The 23,397-nt window shown below is 36.6% G+C and overlaps 1 protein-coding gene across 5 annotated transcripts in view; it reads right to left on the reverse strand.

Moving 5' to 3' along the window:
* The window catches only part of LOC127154488 (adhesion G protein-coupled receptor L1), a 42,054-nt gene extending 23,113 nt beyond the window's left edge, over positions 1-18,941 (reverse strand). For 4 of the 5 annotated variants that reach the window (XM_051096417.1, XM_051096334.1, XM_051096251.1 and 1 more), the window contains exons 1-5: positions 17,476-18,941; positions 16,766-16,951; positions 8,887-9,020; positions 8,464-8,677; positions 5,106-5,215 (exon numbers count right to left, since the gene is read on the reverse strand). In XM_051096417.1, the coding sequence (XP_050952374.1) occupies positions 5,106-5,215; positions 8,464-8,677; positions 8,887-8,956 (394 nt within the window). In that variant the 5' untranslated portion in view covers positions 8,957-9,020; positions 16,766-16,951; positions 17,476-18,941. The remainder of the gene's footprint in view (positions 1-5,105; positions 5,216-8,463; positions 8,678-8,886; positions 9,021-16,765; positions 16,952-17,475) is intronic. The other variant, XM_051096175.1, reaches the window with a different exon arrangement.
* Positions 18,942-23,397: the final 4,456 nt, after the last annotated feature.

Consider the following 23,397-nt stretch of genomic DNA (forward strand, 5'->3'; position numbering starts at 1 on the left):
TTTTTGGTCCACTTCTATTCAAGCGTTGAAATAGAGAAGGGGAGAGAGGTATAAATGAAGAGAGAGAGAGAAAGAGAGAGAGAGGGAGAGAGAGATAGACAGAAAGAGAGAGAGATAGAGAGAGAGACAGGCAGAAGGTGCACAGAAGAGAGAAAAAAGAGAAATTTCAGTTCAACAGCAGAGTCTTCCGTTTCTTTTCAAGCTTAAAGGTCAAGTGAAATTTATTAGACATGAGACAGAAGGAGAAACACATGAGGGAGAAAGACGAAAGAGAGGGGAAAGATGAAAATATTGCAACAGAAAGAGAGAGAGAGAGAGAAGAGAGAGAGAGGGGGAGAGGGAGAGCGAGCGAGAGAGAGAGAGTGATGGTATGGTAGGGTAAGGGACAGGAACTAGCTACGCCTCAATTAAACACCACCAATCGCTGGTGTGATGGATTTAATAATCTGAAACGTTCTGAATATTCATTAGGTGTTCTTCTATCTGCCCTCGATCACTCTGTCCACTCTCCATCCCTCCACCCGCCCCCCCACCCAAACAAACCCAACACATTCAACACGGCCGCTGCGGAAAACAGAGATTATTAGAGACAGTCACATTCATACGGACCTATTCACACCACAGCCGGAAATCAACTAAATCAAATTCATTTGATTCCGTCATTCCTTCAGGAACGTGATCAAACATGCATTAGATCGCTCGATGCGGTCGTGCTGCAACACAGCGTGTAACAAGAGCTGATGTTCTGCAGCGCTTCAAAATAAACAGCAGAGTGTCAGGCACTGTGTGTTCTAGATCAGGGATACCAGCTAATCAATTTGCTTTAATTGAACAATGTGTACTTTTATTACATCGTAACCATTTTAAAAACCATTAATGGTCTATGAAAGGCGCCGATGGTTGTGCTATTTTTTGCAAACATTTTGCAGCATATTGTTATTTTAGTTTAAGCCCGGAAATTTTGTTGTACTTTTGACAGTTTTATTAGCTTTTCATTTCTTTTTTTATTTGTTACTCAGGTTTAGTTTTAGTCATTTTCAGTTTTAGTTCTAGTCATTTTACTTTAACTTCAGTTCAAGTTTTAGTAATTTAATGTCTGTTATCTGTTTAAAATGTCTTTTTTTATTCCTTTCTTTTAATTTATATTCAGCTTTAGTAATTTCATGTGTTTATTTTAAGTTTTAGTAATTTTGTTGTGTATTTGTGTCAGTTTTATTAAATGTTTTTATTTCTATTCAGTTTTTTTGCTGCTTTAGTTGTTTAGCTGCTTTTTAAATTTTTGTTTTAATGTAGTTTTATTTTATTTTTTTGCATGCTTTTGTTAGTTAGATTTATATTTTAGTTATTTTCAGTTTTAGTAATTTAATTTTAGTTTAAGTTCAAGTAAGTCTTTTTGTGTTTTTGTCCATTCTATTTTTTTTTTTTAATGTCTGTTTAGTTTTTACTGTTTTTTTTAAAAAAACCTCAGTTTAGATAGTCATTTCATTTCTTCAACTTAAATTAAATAAAAACTATAAATGCTTGGAATATCTACTGTAAAAATGCAACTGAAAGTTTGATTATATTTTAATTTATTTCACGTAACATTTATTTTATCTCACTTAAACGTTTTTTAATAGTTTTAGTTTCAGCTTTAGTTAATGATATTAACACTGACCGTGCACAACAACAGCCTCTAGCTGCGAATATATTCACAAAATATGACAGCCTCTTGTACCTTATAGCTTAATTAAAGCAAATGCATGACCAAATAACTTTCATTCACATTTTTTTTAATTTCCTCAGAGAAAGTCACTGGATAATGTTCATTATCATTTGAGCTTGTGTTTGCATTTGTCTGTCGGTGTGAACAGGCCTTTACATGTGAGAGAAAGTCCAACACAAACACACACACACACACACACAGTTTCCTCCAGAGGTTTAGCAGCTCCACAGTCTGGTCCCTTCAGATAGAGGAAACTCATCCAAACACATACACACACGTGCGCATGGCAGTGACGTGATGACCTGTATAAAAGCAGAAATGAAAGCGTCAGTGTGCAGCACTCAGCAAACCGCTGTGCATGAGGAACCTAAAAAATTACGTCCGTAATTTCACTCCAGCAACCAAAATTTCATCACGCTTTATTTTGAGCTGCAGTTCAGCTGCAATGAAGAAAGAGCCACGTCTCATGATGCACTGCAAAAAAAAGAAGGGAATCAATGAACGAGCGGGTGAATGAGTGAGTCCGTTAGCCACGCGCCGCTCCGCACTGAAAGGGCAATCGCAGACGAGAGTGACTCCAGCGCCGCCCTGCAGGAGGAGACAGAAAACACACCCCATCCCAACAGCACTACACCCACCGGAGGAGTGGAGAGAGGAGCGACTGAGGGAGGAAGAACGCAAACACAGGGAGGAGGAGGTGAAGACAGGAATGATGACAGCACAGGAGAGGAGGGAACAGAGAAGCCTGGTTTATACTTTCTTACTCTTCATTACGCCAGATGCGTCTGTGCGACTGAGGCAGCAGAAAACTACTGAAAATACTGCTGAAAACACACGCTTGCATATATAAGCATATGTTCATTCTGTCTGTTTGTGTTTGGAAAGACAAACTGCATCTCATACTAAATGGGTCCAAAGAATGAAAATAAAAATATCACTGACAATGTTTGTTTTATAATGAGTAAAATCAAAGCAATGTTAACAGCGCATTTTAAGTTTATATACAAATAAAATGTACATAAAATATATATATTTAAAATCTGTATGTGTGTGTGTTCATTAAAACAATAAAAGAAAAAGTGTGATATCATTATAAATATACTTGAAGATCTTGTTAATATATAGACAAATTTGTCTATATATATACATATATATATATATATGGGTCAATGACGTGACGCCTACATTTTCTGTCCGATTGTTTTTCTTCAGTTAAAAATGGGGTTAAATGCACTGAAAAGATGCCATGTATATAAAGCACCTCTCCTATGTATGGACCCACTTTAACTTTTCAAAAAAGATTAGTTATTTGTTATTTTTCTGTTATTCGAACTGTCAAAATATCGTGGTGCGACCGTCCGGCCATAACTGTTGTGTTGGAAACGTCTTTGAAATGAACCTAAATTTATTCAGATTCATTTTCTGCACTATTTGACATGATTTCCAAAGTGTTTTGTAATTCTGTATTTATATTTCCATCATAATTTACAAAAAAACTTTGTCTGATGATTTCCATTTGATGAATATCATGTGGTGTGACCATCAAGAAACTACCATTTTGGGACTTTTATGTTGAAATCCATTCAAAGACAGGGCTTTGCATCATATACCAGTTTGCCAATGACCCATAGAACAGGTTTGTAACTTTCTTTCAAATTTGGAAAAAAAAAAAAACAACAACCACCTTTTTAACGGCTAGTATGTAGTTCCCACATTTGGATATCATGTGGTATGTCCTCAAAAAAAAGTTACATTTTGTGGGAAGCTAGTTTGTTTTGTTTAGGTAGCCAATTCTGTGCTTGTAAGTTTTGACTGAATTTTGCAATATCATGCAGTGCGACCAAATATTACGTGGTGCAACCACTTCAGAGTGTTTTCCAGATTTTCTGCTTTTACATTCAATTGATGGTTTATATAAATTAAGAACTTTTTAGTATTATTTGGAATACATTTTTATGCAATATCGGTCATTTCAGACATGTTATGTTTAATCTTTGTACAATATGAGAAAAAAATGTCAAAAATTAATTTAGAGCATATAATTAGTAATTTATTATTAAATATATGAAATAGTTATATGATAACTATTTTAATCTATTTTAACAGATTCCACAGCCAAGCAAAGTAAAATAAATGCTTGCCATAGGCCACATGTTAATTCTGACCCTGCAGTCAAGCACAAACTCCAGATTTCATTTTCTACCGTAAGAAAGATGTTCATGCTGTGATCTCAGAACCTGAACCACTAACCTCCACCCCCCTTAGTTACGAGGTCATTATTTACAAAAAATCTAAATAAATGTGAATACTTTGTTTCTAAACACTTACTTTCTAAACAATTACTGAGAACATCTAAAAAAAATTAAGCACTTTAAGGAAATGAATTAATTTTAAAATAAATCATGGTCACACCACATGATATTTTTAAGGCTATAGGCAATTCATCGAGATGAAAAAACACTACAACAACTTAATTTAAACTTATAATATGAGTTTATGTGTACACAACATTTCTAATATTTAACAGTATAAACAATTACAAGAAATATATATATATATTTTTTGTTTTTTTAAATTGGCCTATCGAAAATCCTTATACGTCAATGACCCATATATATATATACATATATATATATACACACACAAACACACACATATATAAAGTCTGATACTCTAAATATACCCAGTGATCTTGTTAATTTTATATTGTGTAAAATCAAAATCATCTGTAATGAATGTAACGTGTTATTGCAGTTTTATTAATTAACTATAATCTAAATATCTAAATGAAGGTATCTAAATAAAGACATTTTTGAATAAAAGTGAAGTTCAGCACTTCTCACTGCTGAATCCTGCTGGTTTAGATGATTATTATGAGTATAAACAGGGCTTAAAGAAGAGAAGAGAAGAGAAGAGAAGAGAAGAGAAGAGAAGAGAAGAGAAGAGAAGAGAAGAGAGAAGAATATGAGGAGGAATAAAAACAAAAAAATGCTGAAAAAAATCTGGTTTTGTGTGTGTGTAATGCATGCGCATGTGTGTGTGTGTGTGTGTGTGTGTAGGGTTATTATTAGGGTTAAAGCTAACTATAATAAATTACAAAAAGTAAAACCACAAAAACACTTTTGTCACTTAAAAGTACTAAAATTACTTTGAGGTACTAAAATAACTAAAACTAAAAAACAAACACATTTTCAAAAATTAATAAAAACCATGCAGACATTAAAAAAAAAACAAAAAAAAAAACAATAAAATAACTGACAAAAAAAGAAAAAAAGAAAAAATAGATACAAATGAAATAAAAAATAATGTATGTTTGTGTGTGTAGATTTGTGTGTATGCATGTGTGTTATGGGTGTGTTATGCATGTATTTGTGTGTGTGTGTGTGTGTGTGTTACTCACTGTAAGGGACACACTCATACTGGATCTCCAGGTATTTGTAAGTGCCAGGACACGGGTCAGGAAACACATCTGCCCCGGCGACGACCACACACTGGGTCCTGTTATTACATCTGAAACACACACACACACACACAATCATCAAACACTGTTATTACAACTGAAACACACACACGATCATCAGTAGTGCACCAGTGAACTGTCTCACACTGATCAACAACCACACAGAAGACACGAGTCGCCAAAGACGTCAATAACCGACAGACTGATGATGATGGGTGAGAATGTCTGAGAGACGCTTCAGACTAAGATCATGTGACTGATCTCAGATCAGCTCAGTGCAGTACAGGAGATCTGCTTCTCTCTCTCTCTCTCTCTCTCTCTCTCTCTCTGTGGAAATGGATAGAGTGAAGCTGCATTGATTTGCTCTTCTAGGAAACAGCAGCAGCTCAAACACTGGGGAGACACGCTGACGCCAAAACACTCAAACACACACATAATCTCATCCGCACACACACAATTGAGTACATATCATACACTTACAGCGCCTTTATATACAGCTAATCATTATGACCAACACATTAGAAACATTACTTACTTTAAAGAAAAATCATTCTGTGAAAGGAGAACATCTTCACAGTACTACAAAGTAATGCTGTCAATCGATTTAAAAAAAAAAAATAATAATAATAATAAATCGCATTTTTTCTGAAATTAATTGCAATTATTCGTGATTAATCCCACCTAATATTAAAGTTTTTAAATTTACTTTTATATTGCAATAATTTCACATTCTAACTGCAAATTAATGTAGAAATAACATAAAGACAGTATATTTTTAATATCTGTTAAATATTTTTGATGACTGAAGGGGAGTATCACTGCTGTGTTCAGTTTTTTCAAAACACATCTTTTTGTTGAAACTTAGCATGCAAACATGTGACCCTAAATGGAGAAAACCACCAAATTTAAGGAAGAAATCAATAGTATAACCAATTTTCATTAAAAAAAAAAAAATGTTGGTCAATTTCACCCCAATCTTTGCAAAACACATCAAGTGTTGAAATCTGCACACACATTAATGACCATAAATGAGGGAAAGTCATTAAATTTCAATAAGAAATAAATAGAAAAAGTTATTGATTTCCTTTTTTTTATTTTGTTCTTTGATTAACAGACCTCACAGTGCCTGGGTTATTATCTTATTTGGCTGTTTTGGCTATTACTTTAAGAGCTGCCACTGCTGAACATGACACGGATCACGCACGCTTGCAGGTCCATTTGCATTTTAATATTAAATGATACAGGCTACAGCACACACCGCCGCATTTGTGCATGCAATTAAGGCGTGCGTGCTATGAGCATAGTATAACAGCTGACAGGACATGAAAATTTGTTTTTTACTGACATACGGCCTGAGAGCATGTCATCTGACTGCATTTCACTGATGTTCTACTAAAGCTCTCTCATCACCTGTACCATTTCCTTACTCGTTTAACTAGCGTTTGGCAATAAAGTGAAGTTGGAGTGCATGTCTGAAAAGTCTCCAGTTTGATGTGGTCGTAAAGACATTCAGCATCTAAATAAACACAATTCTTTTCAGTAAAAAAAGAGAGACAGAAGCAGCAGTTGTGTGTGGGGTGGCCAACCCTAGCGCTGCCCCTGCATTACACATTTTTAACACTGAAACACTGGAAAAATTAACTGCCTACATTAAAACACTAATTATGAAAGCACTATTTCAAAGACAAGTTGCATCAGATTCAGCTCACTTTCTGGAGACAATTGAATCACAAGGTATACAAGTTTTTTATTTCCCAGTTTATGGGACCTTTGGAGTCACAAACACTATGAAACTACATAAAAACCCATTTTGGATCAACAAAATTCCTCCAAAACACACACACACACACACACACACACATCTTCCAAAATGATATATCAATTTACTGTGTTAGTAACTGTAATTACAGTTATTATTAAAGCTGCGAGCAGCATTGAAAGGGGCCTCACACCCGGGCTCACGCCACCCGGTGGCTTTAGGTAAATTGTGAACGGTGAGCAATATGCATTTAAAGTGGTAAATATAGGAGGAATATGTCAAAGTCTTTTATATGTGCCAAACTTCCTGCTGCCAGCTGATGGTGCTATGACTATAACTGAATATTGGCATGCAGATGTCTTCAATCCAGGACTTTGATCAAACATATAAAGTTTGGTGCAAATCGAACATGGTATGTTTGTGTAAAGTTAGTGTAAAACATGACATGTTCTGCTGCCAACAGGTGGTACTATGATTATAACTGAACAATGGCCTTTAGATGTCTTCAGGCCAGGACTCTTACCAAACATGTGAAGTCTAGTGCAGATTGGACATTGCATGTCAATTCCTGTTGCCAGCAGGTGCCGCTATGATTATAACAGAATATTGGCCTTTATATGTGTTCAGGCCAGGAAGTTTAGGGCAGACTGGACATTGTATGGCTGAGTTATAACAACTTCCTTGTTCAGGTTGAAACATTGAACTTTGTCAGGCTGCCATGAACACATCCTTTAACAAAAAACTCAAGATTTTTGCAATTTAACATTGCAAAGGCCTTTACAGTAAACTGACCAAATATTTATGTCCAAATGTCATTAAATCTCTATGAGGAGTTTGTTACAGTGTAAAACATGTCACTTCCTGTTTCCAGCAGGTGGCGCTATGGCTATAACTGAATATGGACATGGACATGTGTTCAGGACAGGACTCTTATCGAACATGGGAATTTTGGTGCAGATTGGACACTGTATGTCTGAATTATAACTTCCTGTTTAATGGCGAAACATCGAAGTTTGTCAGGGTACCACAGACACGCCCTTCAATGAAAACTCAAGATCTTTGCAATTTAACATCACAAAGGGCTTTAGATTACACTGACCAAATTTGGTGTTGATCTGAATAAATCTCTAGTAGGAGTTCATTTAAATAGAACGAATGAATGGCAAAAACGACACAAAACTTGCAGAGAAAATGCTAAATAACAGACTTCCTGTTGGGTTTTGAACTTCGTACCAAGGGACTTTTTTGTAGGTATTGGTGTGTTACATGTGTCTAATGAAATTCGTACATGTATGTGAAACACACAATGGCTCTTGAGCCATTTTGCCACACCCACTTCCGAAAGTCATATCAAATGTAAATTTCCACAACTTTTGGCATGTGCCAGTTTCATGAGTTTTTGAGCATGTTTAGGCCCTCAAAAATGTGATTTTGGACAAGAAGAAGAAGAAGAAAGAGTTATTACAATAGCATCCTTGCACAACTGGTGCTCGGGCCCTAAATATTTGAGAGAACCTAGAGTTTGTGCTGTATCTGTACCTGTGTGACATGATCTTGAACGCGTCCGGCTGGTAGCACTGCACGTTCTCCATCTGGAAGGGGTCGGCGTCACAGATTTTGTCGTCGGTGCGGCCATAGTTGGCCGTCTCGATCATGATGACATCACTTCCTGGGCAGCGCAGCTCGATGGGATATCCCTCACACGCCAGCTCTCTCCTCATCAGACCGAAGGGCATCGCCGCTCGACTCAGACCTGACATACAGCGTCATGACAGATTATCTAAAGTTAAATTGCTGAATGGCTGAGCTATTCAAAATAATAAATAGTGATGTGACATTGAAGGATTTTCAATTAGGCACTGAATGAAACACATCAAACACTCTTTCAGCCAATAGAATCGCCCTGGGGTCTGAGGGGGCGGAGTCTGCGTCATGACAGGCGCTTTAGGCTGCAGAACTCACCTTGTTCTGAGGGAGCGATGTTGCAAAGCAACACAGGACACGTCCACAGTAACCAGAGTGACAGCGCCATGGTAACGACAGAGGAACGGACAAGGTGAAAGGGGCGGGACAGTCTCCTGTAACGTCAGCTGAACCTGCAGAGAGACAGATGGGACATCCGGTTAACTGCTGACAGAGAGACAGACGACTGACCCGATTCAGTCCGATGGCATTACAGAGAAACACACGCCGAGCAACGCTCAGCTCTGAAGATCAACATGAATGAGGCGAGATGAGAGGAGATGAGAGTACAGCCCAAAACTCCCGCTTCAGCACTGGGTTAGACTAAGGTCACTACAAAAAAGAGTTTTCTTAAAGCCAAACATGCAAATACTTATAATGCTAAAACTCCAGTAACTTTCCTGTCTTTCTGAAATGAAATGACTTTAATTACAATTAGCATATGTTTTGTATTAATTTATATGTATTTTGTCCTTTAAAAATATATCGAAATGACTCCCGGAGTTTTGCATCCAAGCTGATAAATCAGATCTGCGTCACGCTCATCAGCGTCTCTTATTTTCACATTCACATTTAGTTCATCATTTACATTCACGCAAGCGGATAATGAGTTTTAATTGCAATGAAGAAGGTCAGCGCTCATACTAATACGATCGCTGTGTTTATTGACGTATCTATTGATCATCAGACTCCAATACTGTCATAGCGGGAGCCGCTCTCCAGCTGCTGCCGACGCAAATGATCACAGCGCCAGATGAAAGAGCGACCGAACGGCTCGATACTGCGTTTTCATGTGAGGTTTGAGCTCAAAGCCGCAGCCTCAGTCAAATGAAATACATTCACACTATCATATAAACTCATTCCTCATGAAGACGTTTATGGGTGAATATATCTGGAAAATATAATCCTGAGAGCGCATTAAAATATACCAGTGTGCTTATAAACATCTTCATGATCTTCATCATCCTCAGGGCATCCAAAATGTAGATGAGTTTTCTTCATCAGACTTGGATGTGTCATTCTTGCTCACCAATCCTTTGTGGTGAATGGGTGCCGTCAGAATGAGAGTCCAAACAGCTGATAAAAACATCACAATAATCCACACCACATCTTGAGAAGACGACAGCGGAAACAAATCCATCATTAAAGCATTTTTAGCTTAAATCCAAGTCCATAATTCATAATAACACTTCCTCCGGTGAAAAAGTGGTCTGGTGTGAATCAGGAGAGAAATCTGCACAGATCAAGCACCATTTACAAGCCACAAGGCTGGATTTTGATGTGAGAGACGACCAGAGACAGACTTTTTCACTGAAGGAAGTGTTATTATTGATTACTGACTCATATTTTAGTTTTAAAAAGTACCACTCAAGATGTGGTATGGATTACTTGTGGATTACTGTGATGTTTTTATCAGCTGTTTGGACTCTCATTCTGACGGCACCCATTCACTGTAGAGGATCCATTGGTGAGACAGTGGTGGAATGACACATTTCTATATAATAGATGTCTGATATGTGATTCGGTGATCTTCAGTTTACTGAATCAGTGTAGTGTGACTGTGAATATTACAAGTGTGTGCGAGCGCTCTGGAAAAAAATGATTATTTAAGGATCAGTAATTCAGGATCTCTTCAGACAGACTCGCACACACATCGAGCGGTCGGCGGCCGTCTCTCGACGTACAGTCGCCATGGCAACGCTGCAATGAGGGCTGCGGCGGAGACTCGCATCCCTCGCTCATTTGTGTCTCTCTCTCTCTGTTCTGTGTGTCCAGGCTGTTTTTTTTGTCCTGCTATGATCTATGTCTCATTTCTTTTTCACAGTTACCAGTGCTGTGAAACCCCTGTGGGCTCCGTCTCTACTGATGGTGCTACAAAAATATTCCCCAATCCCAGGAGACGGAATCAGACGATTTATCACGAGCATTTCCCCAGGCGCCGCGGCTCGCACCAGGACGAGAGCTAAAATCCAGCCTCAGGCTTCGGTGCGGCCTAGCAGAAAAACACTCCGATCGCTGATGGAAATATAACAGATGTTATAAGTGCTGAATTGTGATTGGTCAATCTCTGCGTTCTGTGATCGTATACAGTCGTACTTTACACTGATCTTCCTCACTGGACTTCCTCCATCGCTGTGCTAGTTTCATGTCTCTCTTTCTTCTCACACAGTAAAATCATTCAGACTGAAATCAATATTACATGTCCATTTTTTTTAAATTAATTCAGTAAGTAGCCGTGTAATAAGAGGCTCCGCTTCACATCAGGCTCCTGTTCAATATCTGAATCTATTCATCCAGTCAATGAAATTACTGACAAAAATGCTCGTTTCTTATTTTTTGAACAATAATGAGACTGGTAATGGTACACACCATTATGACAACCACAGATATTGTTTAAAGTAGATTATAAAATTAAATATATATACATAGAAAATCAACAATGCGAGACAAGAACCAATGATTTCAGAAGGAAAATGTAAAAAATGTTCATGCAACTAATCCAACCATAGTGTGTTAAATGCAACCTATATGTTAATATTAGATCAGTACCCACATTAATATCCATATCAGATATATACACAAGATAAATGCAATATTACAAATTACGTTCGTATAAACTGAAGTGAACGCACAGTCAGTGCTAGTCAGAACTCGCTATAATGCAAAATAAACCGTCTGTAGCCTCTGAACAAAAGATAATAACTCAGTTCATGTGCTCTTATTACAATCTCAATTTTTTTCAACTTATATTTTATGCTGTATAAATCTGCTATAAATTATAAATATAAATCATTTATACATATTTTTATTAATTATAAAATGATTTCTAAATATGTTTTATAATTTATGTTTATACATTTATAAATGTTTTATGATCAGTGTTTGTACATTTAGAAACAATTTGCATGATTAATTATTAATTAATTAATTAAGTTTATACATTGAAAAATGTGGTTAAAATTTGATCTGTTATTTTGAACGTTTTCTAATTTTACATTTTTTTCGTCAACTAAAATTTTATTTTCATCAACAAAAATTATATGGCACTTAAATAAATGTAAAACGGACTAAAATGAATAAAAATGACAAAGTACTGACAAAATTTAAAAGACATCCAAAATCGTCAAAAGACAAACCTAAAAATGTAAGTAGTAACACTGGACTCAAAATCATATCACTCATACATAATCACTGGATGAATACAATAAATATATATATATATATATATATATATATATATTTTATTTATATATTTATTGTAAGAGTAAGCCTAAGGGCGAGACTTCCGGTTCATTATCTGCCATAAGGAAATAAGGAGAGGAGTAACAACATGCAGTAAATGGTAAAATGGTTTGCACTACAAACCAGTGTGTTCATAATTTTAAAAATACATTAAAATAATATGGTAAGACTCACCAATTTGCAATCAAGCAGTACAACTAGCTTTTTAGTACAGCTAAAAATAAACTGTACAATTGGCCACGCCCAGCAAAATTAATACAGTTTTTACAGTTTTTCAGTGGATAAAGTTTTTGCAAGGAGGTTTTGTCAGATTTAGCTCTCTTCTGCTACAAATCTGTCCCTTGAATATGGTTAAGTAGCTACAAACACAAACTCGTTCGTATTGACTTATTCTAAACAAATGAAGAGGACACACATTTAGATCCCCACCGCCTTATGGAAATAAGAAACATGATACCGACTAAATAAAGTTGGCTACGAGTAAACCACACACAAACACACACACACACACTCAAAACCCTGTACGACTGATCAGTCCAGACACAAGCGTCACACACCTCAGACACCATCAACACCCTCAAACACAGAGTTCGTCTCTGTCACTGAATGAACTGAAGCGGCTAAAATACGGACGGACAGCTGAAGATCAGCCAATCACCAGCCTGTGTGCTGGAGCATCTCCACAAGACAAAAACACACAGAATTACTGCATTTGCATTATAACTAGACATCTTCACCACAGATCACCTTCACGGCTTTATAGTCCAACAGGTGCACCAATAAAACACGGTTTCTTCACTCGGAAATTGCTAGTAAATTTCAGAAATAATTACAAAGAAATGGCCAGAAACACATTCAATGGAACATTACACATTTGAAGCAGAAAGACTGAAATTGTATTTTCTTATCAAACGTACTCTGTGAGATCACAGGCATTAATCACATGACATATACATCACTGACACCTGTGACAAATGTTAAAGTGTGAAACAGTCTTAATGTCAGACAACTCCATCTGCCTGTCCAACAGAGCTCATGAGTCACTGTTTCTCCTGCATCTGTCTCACTGTGTCCCTCATGATCACACACACACACACACACACACAGGATCCCTAATGGCTCAGTGACTTACGCAAATAACACCTTCTACTTTAGTACCGGCAAAAACACTGGAGACTGACACACCCTCACAGACACACACACATACACAAAAGAGAAAAACACATTATTAATTATTAAAAACAATTATCAATAATTATTATTAAAATTAGTGGTTGTTCTGTTAAGTGGTGTTTTAGTATCACTGAGGAATAGTGTTATTTTGAATTGTTTTTTATTTTTATATTTTCCATTTTAATTTTACTTGAAGTTTTAATATTTTTGTTGTTGTTGTACATTGTCATTTTTATTTTACTTTTTTAAGTCTATATAGTTTTTTAAATTACTTTTTTACTTCTGTTTTATTTTATTTATTTTAGGTTTACTTATTTTTAACATTTAGTTAAACTAAATTACAAATGAGAAATGTTTGAAAGTTTGTATTTTATTCAACATCTATTTTATTTCAAGTAACAGGTTTTTGTTTTAGTTTTAGTTAACTATAACAACCCCTGGTTTAGTTTAATATATTCACATATATTAAATTTGTCATGCATTTCCCACACTATCAGATTTTGAATTAATATTGTATACACACTCCAAAAATAACGACAATTTTTCATTTTGGCTGTCAAAACTTAAGTTAAATTAATTATTGCAAGTCATGCGGAGAAAAAACAAATCATATCTTCTCTGTCCAGGGTTTATCCTCAAGCAGAATACATTTAATACGGTTTCATTCAATTAAAGTTTAATCAATATCAGCAAAATGGAAGATTATTATGTATGAACGCAGTATATGTATCTCTGAAAACATTCATGAGACACGAATGTTATTCTGTGACTACTAAAGATGAATTTGCCTTCAGGTGTAATTAAATGTCAAAGTCTAATTAAAGTCCGGCTGTGTTGCACTTTTACGGATAACAGAAGCGGTTCATGAAAGCGTGTCATGAGATAAACGTGGACCACATCCAGGCAAATATTGCCATCCTCGTCTGTCAGTGTGCACAAATTCACTGTTGTGATCAAAACCTGCGTTTGTGGAGCTCTCGCTGCTGGAGCACCAGAATCAAACACAACAGAGCAGAGCTTCATCTGGAGAGTTTCCCAAGCATCAGAGCGTCGGCGCGCACACGCGCGTGTGAGTGTGTGTAATAATCAGCCTAGAGTAATTGCTATAATTCACCCTCATGCCGAGAAAACTCCTCTGTTCTGGATTCACCCTCTGTGTTAGAGACATAAACAAACACACCACTCTCATCAGCGCTGTACACAACACACACACTCACACGAGATTAGGAAAACAGAAGAATGCACCACTGCAGTCTGTTTTAAAGTCAGTGTGAAATTACACTCACAACCTATTTTACTTCTGTGAAGTGACGCCTTCTCAAGAGCAACAGCTTATTTAATGAGAATTGTTTTTATTTAAATTTAGGAATTGATTGATTGTTGATAAGTAAACAGGTTTGATGAAGTCAAATAAAAAGAAAAGATAAAATTTTTAAAATTTTCTCAAAGGCTTTACTGAAAATACATCATACCCAGATAGCACACGTACATCTGCAAGATGTCTGTTAAAGATATCTTGATCTGGAACGCATCTGCTGTGTACAAACATCTGGCAGACGTCTGTAAGATCGTCTGTCAGTTTTACATACATTCTAAATCATAAACATCTTAAGGACATTTAATAGATGTCTATTTGACATTTGATAGGAAACATCCAACAGACGTATTGCAGATGAGCAAACTATGTCTTGCAGATGTAAATGCAGAAATAGACGTCCATTTTACATCTGCAGTCAGTGGTAGATATCTGGTTATACTTAGATTATCAGCCAGTCTGTGACTGATATCAAAAATTGGTATTTCAAAAATTGTATGTGCATTTTACATCTGCAGTCATGAAACTGTTTTATGTCATATGTAGGCTATGCATATTATACACTGCCATTCACAAGTTCAGACACACTTGAGTGAATTTATGCCTCTCATAATTGTTATATCCTACATAATAATAACTTTTGATTAAATGCATTAACAGCAGTTCTGTAGACAAAGGTAAACTTTATCTGAATATGAGTATCTTTACATTAACATATATTTAAATTGAAAATTTAGACAAGATAGTGAAGCAAATGCATGTTTATGCATGTTCAACACTCCTGATTAAAAAAAAAAAAAAATCTTGAATAATAAAATAAAGCGAAATAAACAGACAGATGGAGCAGGTCTCACATCCAGTCAGAGGTAAAGAGGTTTATTTTAATGACTAGCTGACTCATTTATATAACAGCTACTTACCGAATAATAAATACACCAACATAAGGCTTCCACTAAAGACAACTTAACACATAGCCAAGCATTAAAACATAGGAATCAACTGGCTGAGACAAACGACAATGCTGCCAAATAGTTATTCTAACAAACACACATTTTTTGTCAACCGCTATTGGTAACGGACTACATAATGATTCTCCTGTTTCAACTCTGCACTCTATTTTAATTCGATTGTATAACTCAGGACTGAATTACTGTCCAGACAGGCTGAGTGACATTTAAGATGTTTAACAGACAATTTAACGTAATTGTCTCTAAGGAAACAGACTAATTTATGAGCGCTTAAGAGAACAAACACACATGTAAACCAATGCTGAGTTTCTGCACCTCAAGCAACACCTAAAAACTGCAAAAATGGCTGTTTGCAAACAGGTTTCCCAAACGCTAATGCTTTGAAAGCACAGCAGAACAAAAGTGAATTCTACAGATTGCTTTGATTCTGCATACTACTATACACTGGGGTAAGAGAGTAGAGTATTTTTAACAACAGGAACACCAAAACTGCTGAGACGGCAAAATGAGACGGACTGTGCACTAATAATACCTATTTATCTAACGCTATAAATACAAGCACAAATGTTGGGGGATAAATGAATGACCACCAGCTCAGGGGTCAATTGGACTGTGTCTATGTATTTATCTATTTATGACTAAACGCCTGAGTTCATTCTACTGCTGCACAAACCTCTTTATCACAGACTGATTCTATAGATATACTACTGATTCCAATAAGCCAACAACAGAAATGACATTTGAGATTATTTTCTGCTCTTCATCCACTTGCTTTGACTAGTAACCAGTGTTTTTGCATGGGTTTGCATTTGAGTCTTTGCTCGCTCAACCATCCATGAGCCTTCACGAGATCATTATGTGCTCCTTTATAAACACACACGCTCTCCTCCATGTATCTGCCTCTGGTAACACATACACTCACTATGCAGGGGACGAACATCTCCTGATGCCCTGGTTTTGTCAGATTCAGCTTACTTCTGTAGACAAATTCATCCTCAAAATGTAGGTAACTGCGAACACATGCTTATTCTTTCTAAAGGGGACATATAGACTTACTAACAGACAGATGAACACAAACCCTAAAAGAAAACACTCATCATGTTGAAAATACAACATTATGCATTTATAAAACATTCTTTGTTTTATTTATGAATCAGAGGACAAACAAAGGGGTGCTCACTTAAAGCTTATCCAAATGCAATAGTTGGGGCTCATGCATCGCTCAGGAGAAAGATACGGCGTGTGCGGGAGATGGAGGAGATGTTGGGTGGGGAGAGATGGAGGTCTGTCAGAATGCACCAGCAGTCAGTGGCGCCAGCACATTTACACACCACTCACGCGCCGCAGCGTTCGGCTCGCCTTTGGCCTGTAACTCAATTTACATCCAATGAAAAATGACCACAACGTGTGTGTGTGTATGTATGATATATAGGTCTGTGCATGCAGAATGTGCGCTTACGTGTGTGCGCGTACAGTAATATGTGCATGCACAATGACGTGTATTTCTGTCCTCAGATGTAAGCTAAATATAAAATTTGTATAAAATATGTATTTTGGGGGGCATTCAGTTCTCAATTGCATGAGTCATACCTAAAATTACAAATATAAATATAGGCCATATACAGTATATAATCGGGCCATTTGATCATCTCAACTGTCCCAATTTACCTTAATTCACCCTATATACCTTATTTCTGTATATTTTCAAATACTAGTGGACAAAGAATGGAATTGTGATCTGTGTGTTCATGTACATAGTTAAAAAAACGTGTGTGAGTTAAATAATGTGTGTAGATGTGGCGTACAGACATTGATATGTGTATGAAAATGTGTGTTTAGGACTGAACTGAACACACACTGACAGCCGTGCATTCATTCATTCATTCTTACCTTCTGGTGTTCCCGTATCCACCCTACATCCTCTCCTCTCCCTCTCCTCTCTCCTCTCCTCCCCGATTCACTCGTTTCGCCTCTTCTCCTCCCGTGTCGCCAGAATGCATCAAGATTAAAATTTAATCAGCTGCCATCTTTCCAGACGATAAAAGGGCCAAAAACATGATATTCAAAATCGGAATAATCCACCTTACGGAGCGTCTTCAGTCGCAAACACGCAGGAGGAATAATAAACACAGGCAATGATATAATCCAATAGGAATACAGTCTCCTGACCCTGTCGATAAGACGAACTACCTTATAACATTAAGAGCATCCATGAGTGAAGATGAGAATCGTTTTGGTTTATTAGTCATTATGAGCACAAGAGAAAATCTTCGATTCGATGTCGAACTGCTCCGACTAATAATCGCGCGGATTTCGAGGCATGTCGCCTTCACGCGATGAACTGTTGATCGTCAAGGGTATTGCAATGAGACGATGAGCTGAGGGTGATCCTCTTCTGGCGGACTGCTGATTTTCATCGATTAAACACTGAGGAAATAACTATATTATTAACAATGAGAAACTGAGCTGAGGTAAAAATATATATTGTATGTCGTGAATTCCCGCCTGGCGCCGCTCCCCGTCCACGACCATACAAAGGGTGATCCTTGTCTGGTAGACAGACAATTTTCATTGAAACCAAGAAATAGTCATATTAATAAAAAGGAAAAACTGAGCTCAGGCACAAACAAATGCGTCGTTTGCTGCGGACGCAAAATCCCGCCTGGCGCCGCTCCCAGTCCGCGCCAACCGAACAGCAATATAAAAAAAAACGGGATAAATCCGTAATAAATGACACCGATAATCAACAACATCCGAGACAGAAACCCATTTTAGCGCAGAAACCCATCGTGGACGTCCGTGACTAAACCCACGGCCTGCGCCTAACGACGACCGTTGAATAAATCACAAATAGGCTACACGACGACTAAAAAACACTGTTTGGCATATACGACTAAAAAGGCTGCGTTTACATCTACGTTCACCATGTGTGCGACAGGAAAAAACAAATCTCTTCGTCAAAACAGGATATTCGGTTTATTATAAAAGAGGGGAGACTGCAAGCGCCGCCAGATGTTGTGATGGTAGTAAAGGGCAGCCGTTGAGATGCAGAAGATCCCAGCAGATATCAACAGATCAATGGAAGATGCGGCTGTCATGGATTCTGCTGCTGCTGCATACAATAGAGACACACGGCGACACCGCTGCCTCAGGAACGGAAAAACAGCACAGGCCTCGCTGTTTCGACAAAATCATTCACCGAAGCCTAACGCTTTACTCTATTATGGATGCGCGTCGGTTCCTGACGGGAGAGAGAAACGCTATTCCCGTTTGTGCTGTGCTGGATGCGGCAGGCGTGACCGGGAGAATCTGAACCCAAAAGCTTTGACAGAGAGAACACGAACGCCCTGCTTCATTCCCCCTCTCTCTCTCTCTCTCTCTCTCTCTCTCTCTCTATGCTTCTCTGTGTCATATATATATACATATATCTATATATATATATATATATATATATATATATATTATTTGTTCTGTTTACATGTGCAAAATACACAATATTGAACATTAATAACAATATTTTTAATACTTTTTACATACCTTAATTATGTGCAAAATAAAGAAGATTCTGTATATATTCTGATACATACCTCTTAAATTGTCTTGATACATCATCACATCTCATGTTTCATCTCAAGCTCTTTAAGGGCTTCACTGTTCTCTCCTTGGTTAACACATAGTTTTGTATGGACAAAGCAGCTTGGAGCAAAACTGTGGGAAAGTCAAAAGTAGAAAAAAAAAAAAGAAAATAAATAAATAAATAAAACCAATATCTGTAATTGATTCTGTTTCCCCTTTGACTAGATCCTCATAGTTTTAAAAATGTTATTTATTATGTATTATTGAAAGGCTTTTGTCTTTCAAACTCATTCAAATGCACACATTCTCATTATTTCTTATTTGCAGACATTCTCAAACTTTTTTTCATCTGAACCTCTTTCACTTGATATTTATATACTTTAAAGTGGTAGTCAGTCAGCAATTCTGTAAGACATTATCTCCCGTTGCATTGAACTTTGAGCATCGTGACTTTCGTGACTTTATTATTATTATTATTATTATGCTCAAACAGCAACATTACACTAGAATAGCAACATTTCCCTAAAATAGGGAAATCATAATCAATGACCCCTTTAAGTACTCCTGAGATTTTAAAATAAATATTTTATTATTAAGTATCACATTTGCATGTTCATGGTTCTCTGACATTGGTTAATGTTCATACGGTGTGCAGAAACATAAAATATTTCTTGTTTTTTAGTGAAATTTTTAATTGTTATTGTACAATTATTTATTTTAATTTTACATTTTTATGATTTAATTACTTGTTAGCCTTTTATTAAACTCACAAACCCCCTGCAGTTCCTTTACAAACCCAAGTTTGGGGAACCTTGATCTAATATAATGTTTAATGCACCTAATGTTGTTATTTACAGTGAAAGGGGAAAAATCTATTTTCTCATCATTATGGTATAAGATTATCCTGTTTAAATCACTGTGATAAACGAGTTAGGTTAAAAGTAATCTAAAAGTAAAACTAAAATGTGTAATGTAATGGATCACGTTAATGACTACAATTTTTGTCATGTAATTTGGAATCAGTAACAGATTACAATTTGTAAGTAATCTACATAAATAAATACATATTAAAATACAATATATGCCTAAAAGACATTTGAAAAGTACCAAAAATAATCTGAAATGGGGGAAAACACAATGATACTGTGTGTGTCTATCGGTCTATCAGTTTCTTTAGAGTTTCTTAGTTCAGGTAAGGATGACTAAATTCACTGCCTCAATAATCCGTCGTTTATCATTTGCGTAAGGAGGGTTGCATTGCTTTCATGCAAATCTCTTTAAATTCCTCCAGTGCCTCAGTGGTCGACTGGATGCTTCTGTGTTTGCATGTTGATGAACATTTGCATATGGCCTCATCCACTTAAATAGAATAGGTGTATCAATATAGATCGACCACAGAGCCAACAGGCAAATGAAAACAAAAAGTTGCCTCAGTATTTGTGATGTCATTTCCTCTGCAGGTAACTTCACATCTACTACAGAAACCTCTCAGGTCATAATTTGTGATTAACGAAAGTCTTATGGGTTTGGAATGAGGGTGAATAAACAGTGACAGTTTTCATTTTTTATGATTTGATTAATGCTATTAAAGCTTAATTTCTCTCTGTTGGTACTGTCGGCCCCTCGACTGAAATTAAGCGAAATTAAGAAAGACTGGTTAAGAAAAAACATGACGCAGCTAAAATAAAGGGTTTTTTTTGTTGTTTTTTTTTTTTTTTTTTTTTGTTTTATAATTTAATATATCAAATAAATAATTCCATAACACTACGATTGCTATCTAAATTGTTCCAGCAGCCTTGGTAACATAAAATTACTTACTTTTAGATAAGCATCTGCAAAACTGCATTCTTCCTCCTTGCTGCTACAGGTGTTTGTCACAGATGTGATGCCACACATTCACCTCTAGATGGAGCCATTCTCAGTCTTTTTGTTAGGTCTATCTGCAGTTGAGCGTAGTTTACGTCTCACCCCCTAACATAAATATACATGCATAGTGATTGTAGTTATTAACAGTTTAACAGTGCTTCCTCTGACTTTTAACAGTGAAGAATAAAACAGATTGTGCTGCGATTAATGGCACATACTGAAACTTCACTAGTTTCCCTGTATTACGCTATCCTTAAAGGGATAGTTCGCCTATTTAAGACATGAAGTTGTATGCAATCCTTACCAGCACTATAGTGTATACACGCTGACCCACTCTGTGGTCACCTCCCTGGTCAGAGTTCTGGCCGCTGGAAGTTTTTCAAGAAAGTAGTCCCAGTTAGTTTCCGGGGCCTCAAAACTGTGTGTTTTTATGTGAAAAAAGTATATGCGTTTCAAAGCTTGATTAATTTACATCACAAAAAACACTCCAGACAAAATTCATACCTCAGTTTTAATCGGCACTATGTTCTTTCCATTACCGTCAATCCGCGCTGCTGTCAACGTCAACAGTGCGCACGTTCCGATCAGCTGTTCCATAGTGTTTACACACTCGAATGACAACGACGTAAAAAGTAGAAAATTAACAATGGTGCGAACTTGTAAATTCCCAGTTGTGACCACAAGAATGTGCCGGGATCACCGTTCAGATTCCATATATATAACACAACAAAATTTGATGCTTCTCTATTGCTGTTATTGTCTGTAACTATGCGGAACCTGTGTCGGTATCATCGTGTTTATAAGTGAAAATCTTTAAAATCCATTTTTTGCTTTTTCCTCCTTGGTTGGGGATGTAATCGTCTTCGCTGAAGTGAGCACTGCACACACGAAAATGCTTGATGCTGGATATTTTATCTCCCGCAGAATAGCCGATGGCAACCAGCCAAAGCTGTCTCATAGCTATATCTGAAACAGGAAAACGATGGAATCTGAACGGTGATCCCGGCACATTCTTGTGGTCACAACCTGGGAATTTACAAGTTCGCACCATTGTTAATTTTCTACTTTTTACGTCGTTGTCATTCCAGTGTGTAAACACTATGGAACAGCTGATCGGAACGTGCGCACTGTTGACGTTGACAGCAGCGCGGATTGACGGTAATGGAAAGAACATAGTGCCGATTAAAACTGAGGTATGAATTTTGTCTGGAGTGTTTTTTGTGATGTAAATTAATCAAGCTTTGAAACGCATATACTTTTTTCACGTAAAAACACACAGTTTTGAGGCCCCGGAAACTAACTGGGACTACTTTCTTGAAAAACTTTCAGCGGCCAGAACTCTGACCAGGGAGGTGACCACAGAGTGGGTCAGCGTGTATACACTATAGTGCTGGTAAGGATTGCATACAACTTCATGTCTTAAATAGGCGAACTATCCCTTTAAGAAAAGAAACCATGGTTGTACTACCAAAAAAAAAAAAAAAAAAAAAAAAAGAAGAAGAAGAAAAACGAAAACAGAATACTAGAGTTCTATGGTAACCAAAAAATAACCATAGTTTTGCTACAGTAACCTGTTGTTATTTTTTAAAAACTGGTTATAGAAATGGGAATCAATGCACCAAAATAAATAAAGAAAGAAAGAAAGAAAAAAAAAAAAAACTTTTACTAAAACTATGGTTAATTTTCGTAAGGGTATCCATTAAAAGGGTGCTCAGATTTTGTAGTACAGCAAGTTGTAACGACAAATGCTAAACCATAATGAAATGTAGTCATAGCCTATATATATATATATATATATATATATATATATATAATGGTATAGCTACTGGATTAACAGCGCTAGGTTCACAGTCCAATATCTGGTTCAACAGTGACTTTGTAAACCGTGAGCAGCCTTAAATCGGCTGTGTAAAGAGGCCTCAATTTGACTTGATTTAATAGACCAAAACATCCGTTTGATACAATTTGCGAAAGCATTCGGAAGTCACTACCTGACTCTGAGCTTTGGTGAATGAGTGATTCGCGTTCCTTTTCTAGTAATTTGAATCTTGTTCTATAGCCTGCAGGCGTTGTTTTTCTCACATATATTCGGTAAAATTACCCACAGATTTTCGTCTGATTCTGGCGTTCTTCAAACAGTGCTGTCCAGCCATAAATATCTGTGATTGTTATTATTATTATTTTTACAACGCTTTTTCTCATTTATTTTGAGCTTCAGTGCTTACCGTCTTTAGATGTTTTTCCGTTGCGCTGAGAGACTAGAGACTAGCTTTTGACTGCGAATGCAGGCGACACATGCCTATATAACAAATGACATACATTAAACTATTTATTTGAGTTGAAATAATTTTATAAAATGCCTGCATAGCT

Source organism: Labeo rohita, chromosome 1 (genome assembly GCF_022985175.1).
Source record: "Labeo rohita strain BAU-BD-2019 chromosome 1, IGBB_LRoh.1.0, whole genome shotgun sequence".
Classification (NCBI taxonomy): domain Eukaryota; kingdom Metazoa; phylum Chordata; class Actinopteri; order Cypriniformes; family Cyprinidae; genus Labeo; species Labeo rohita.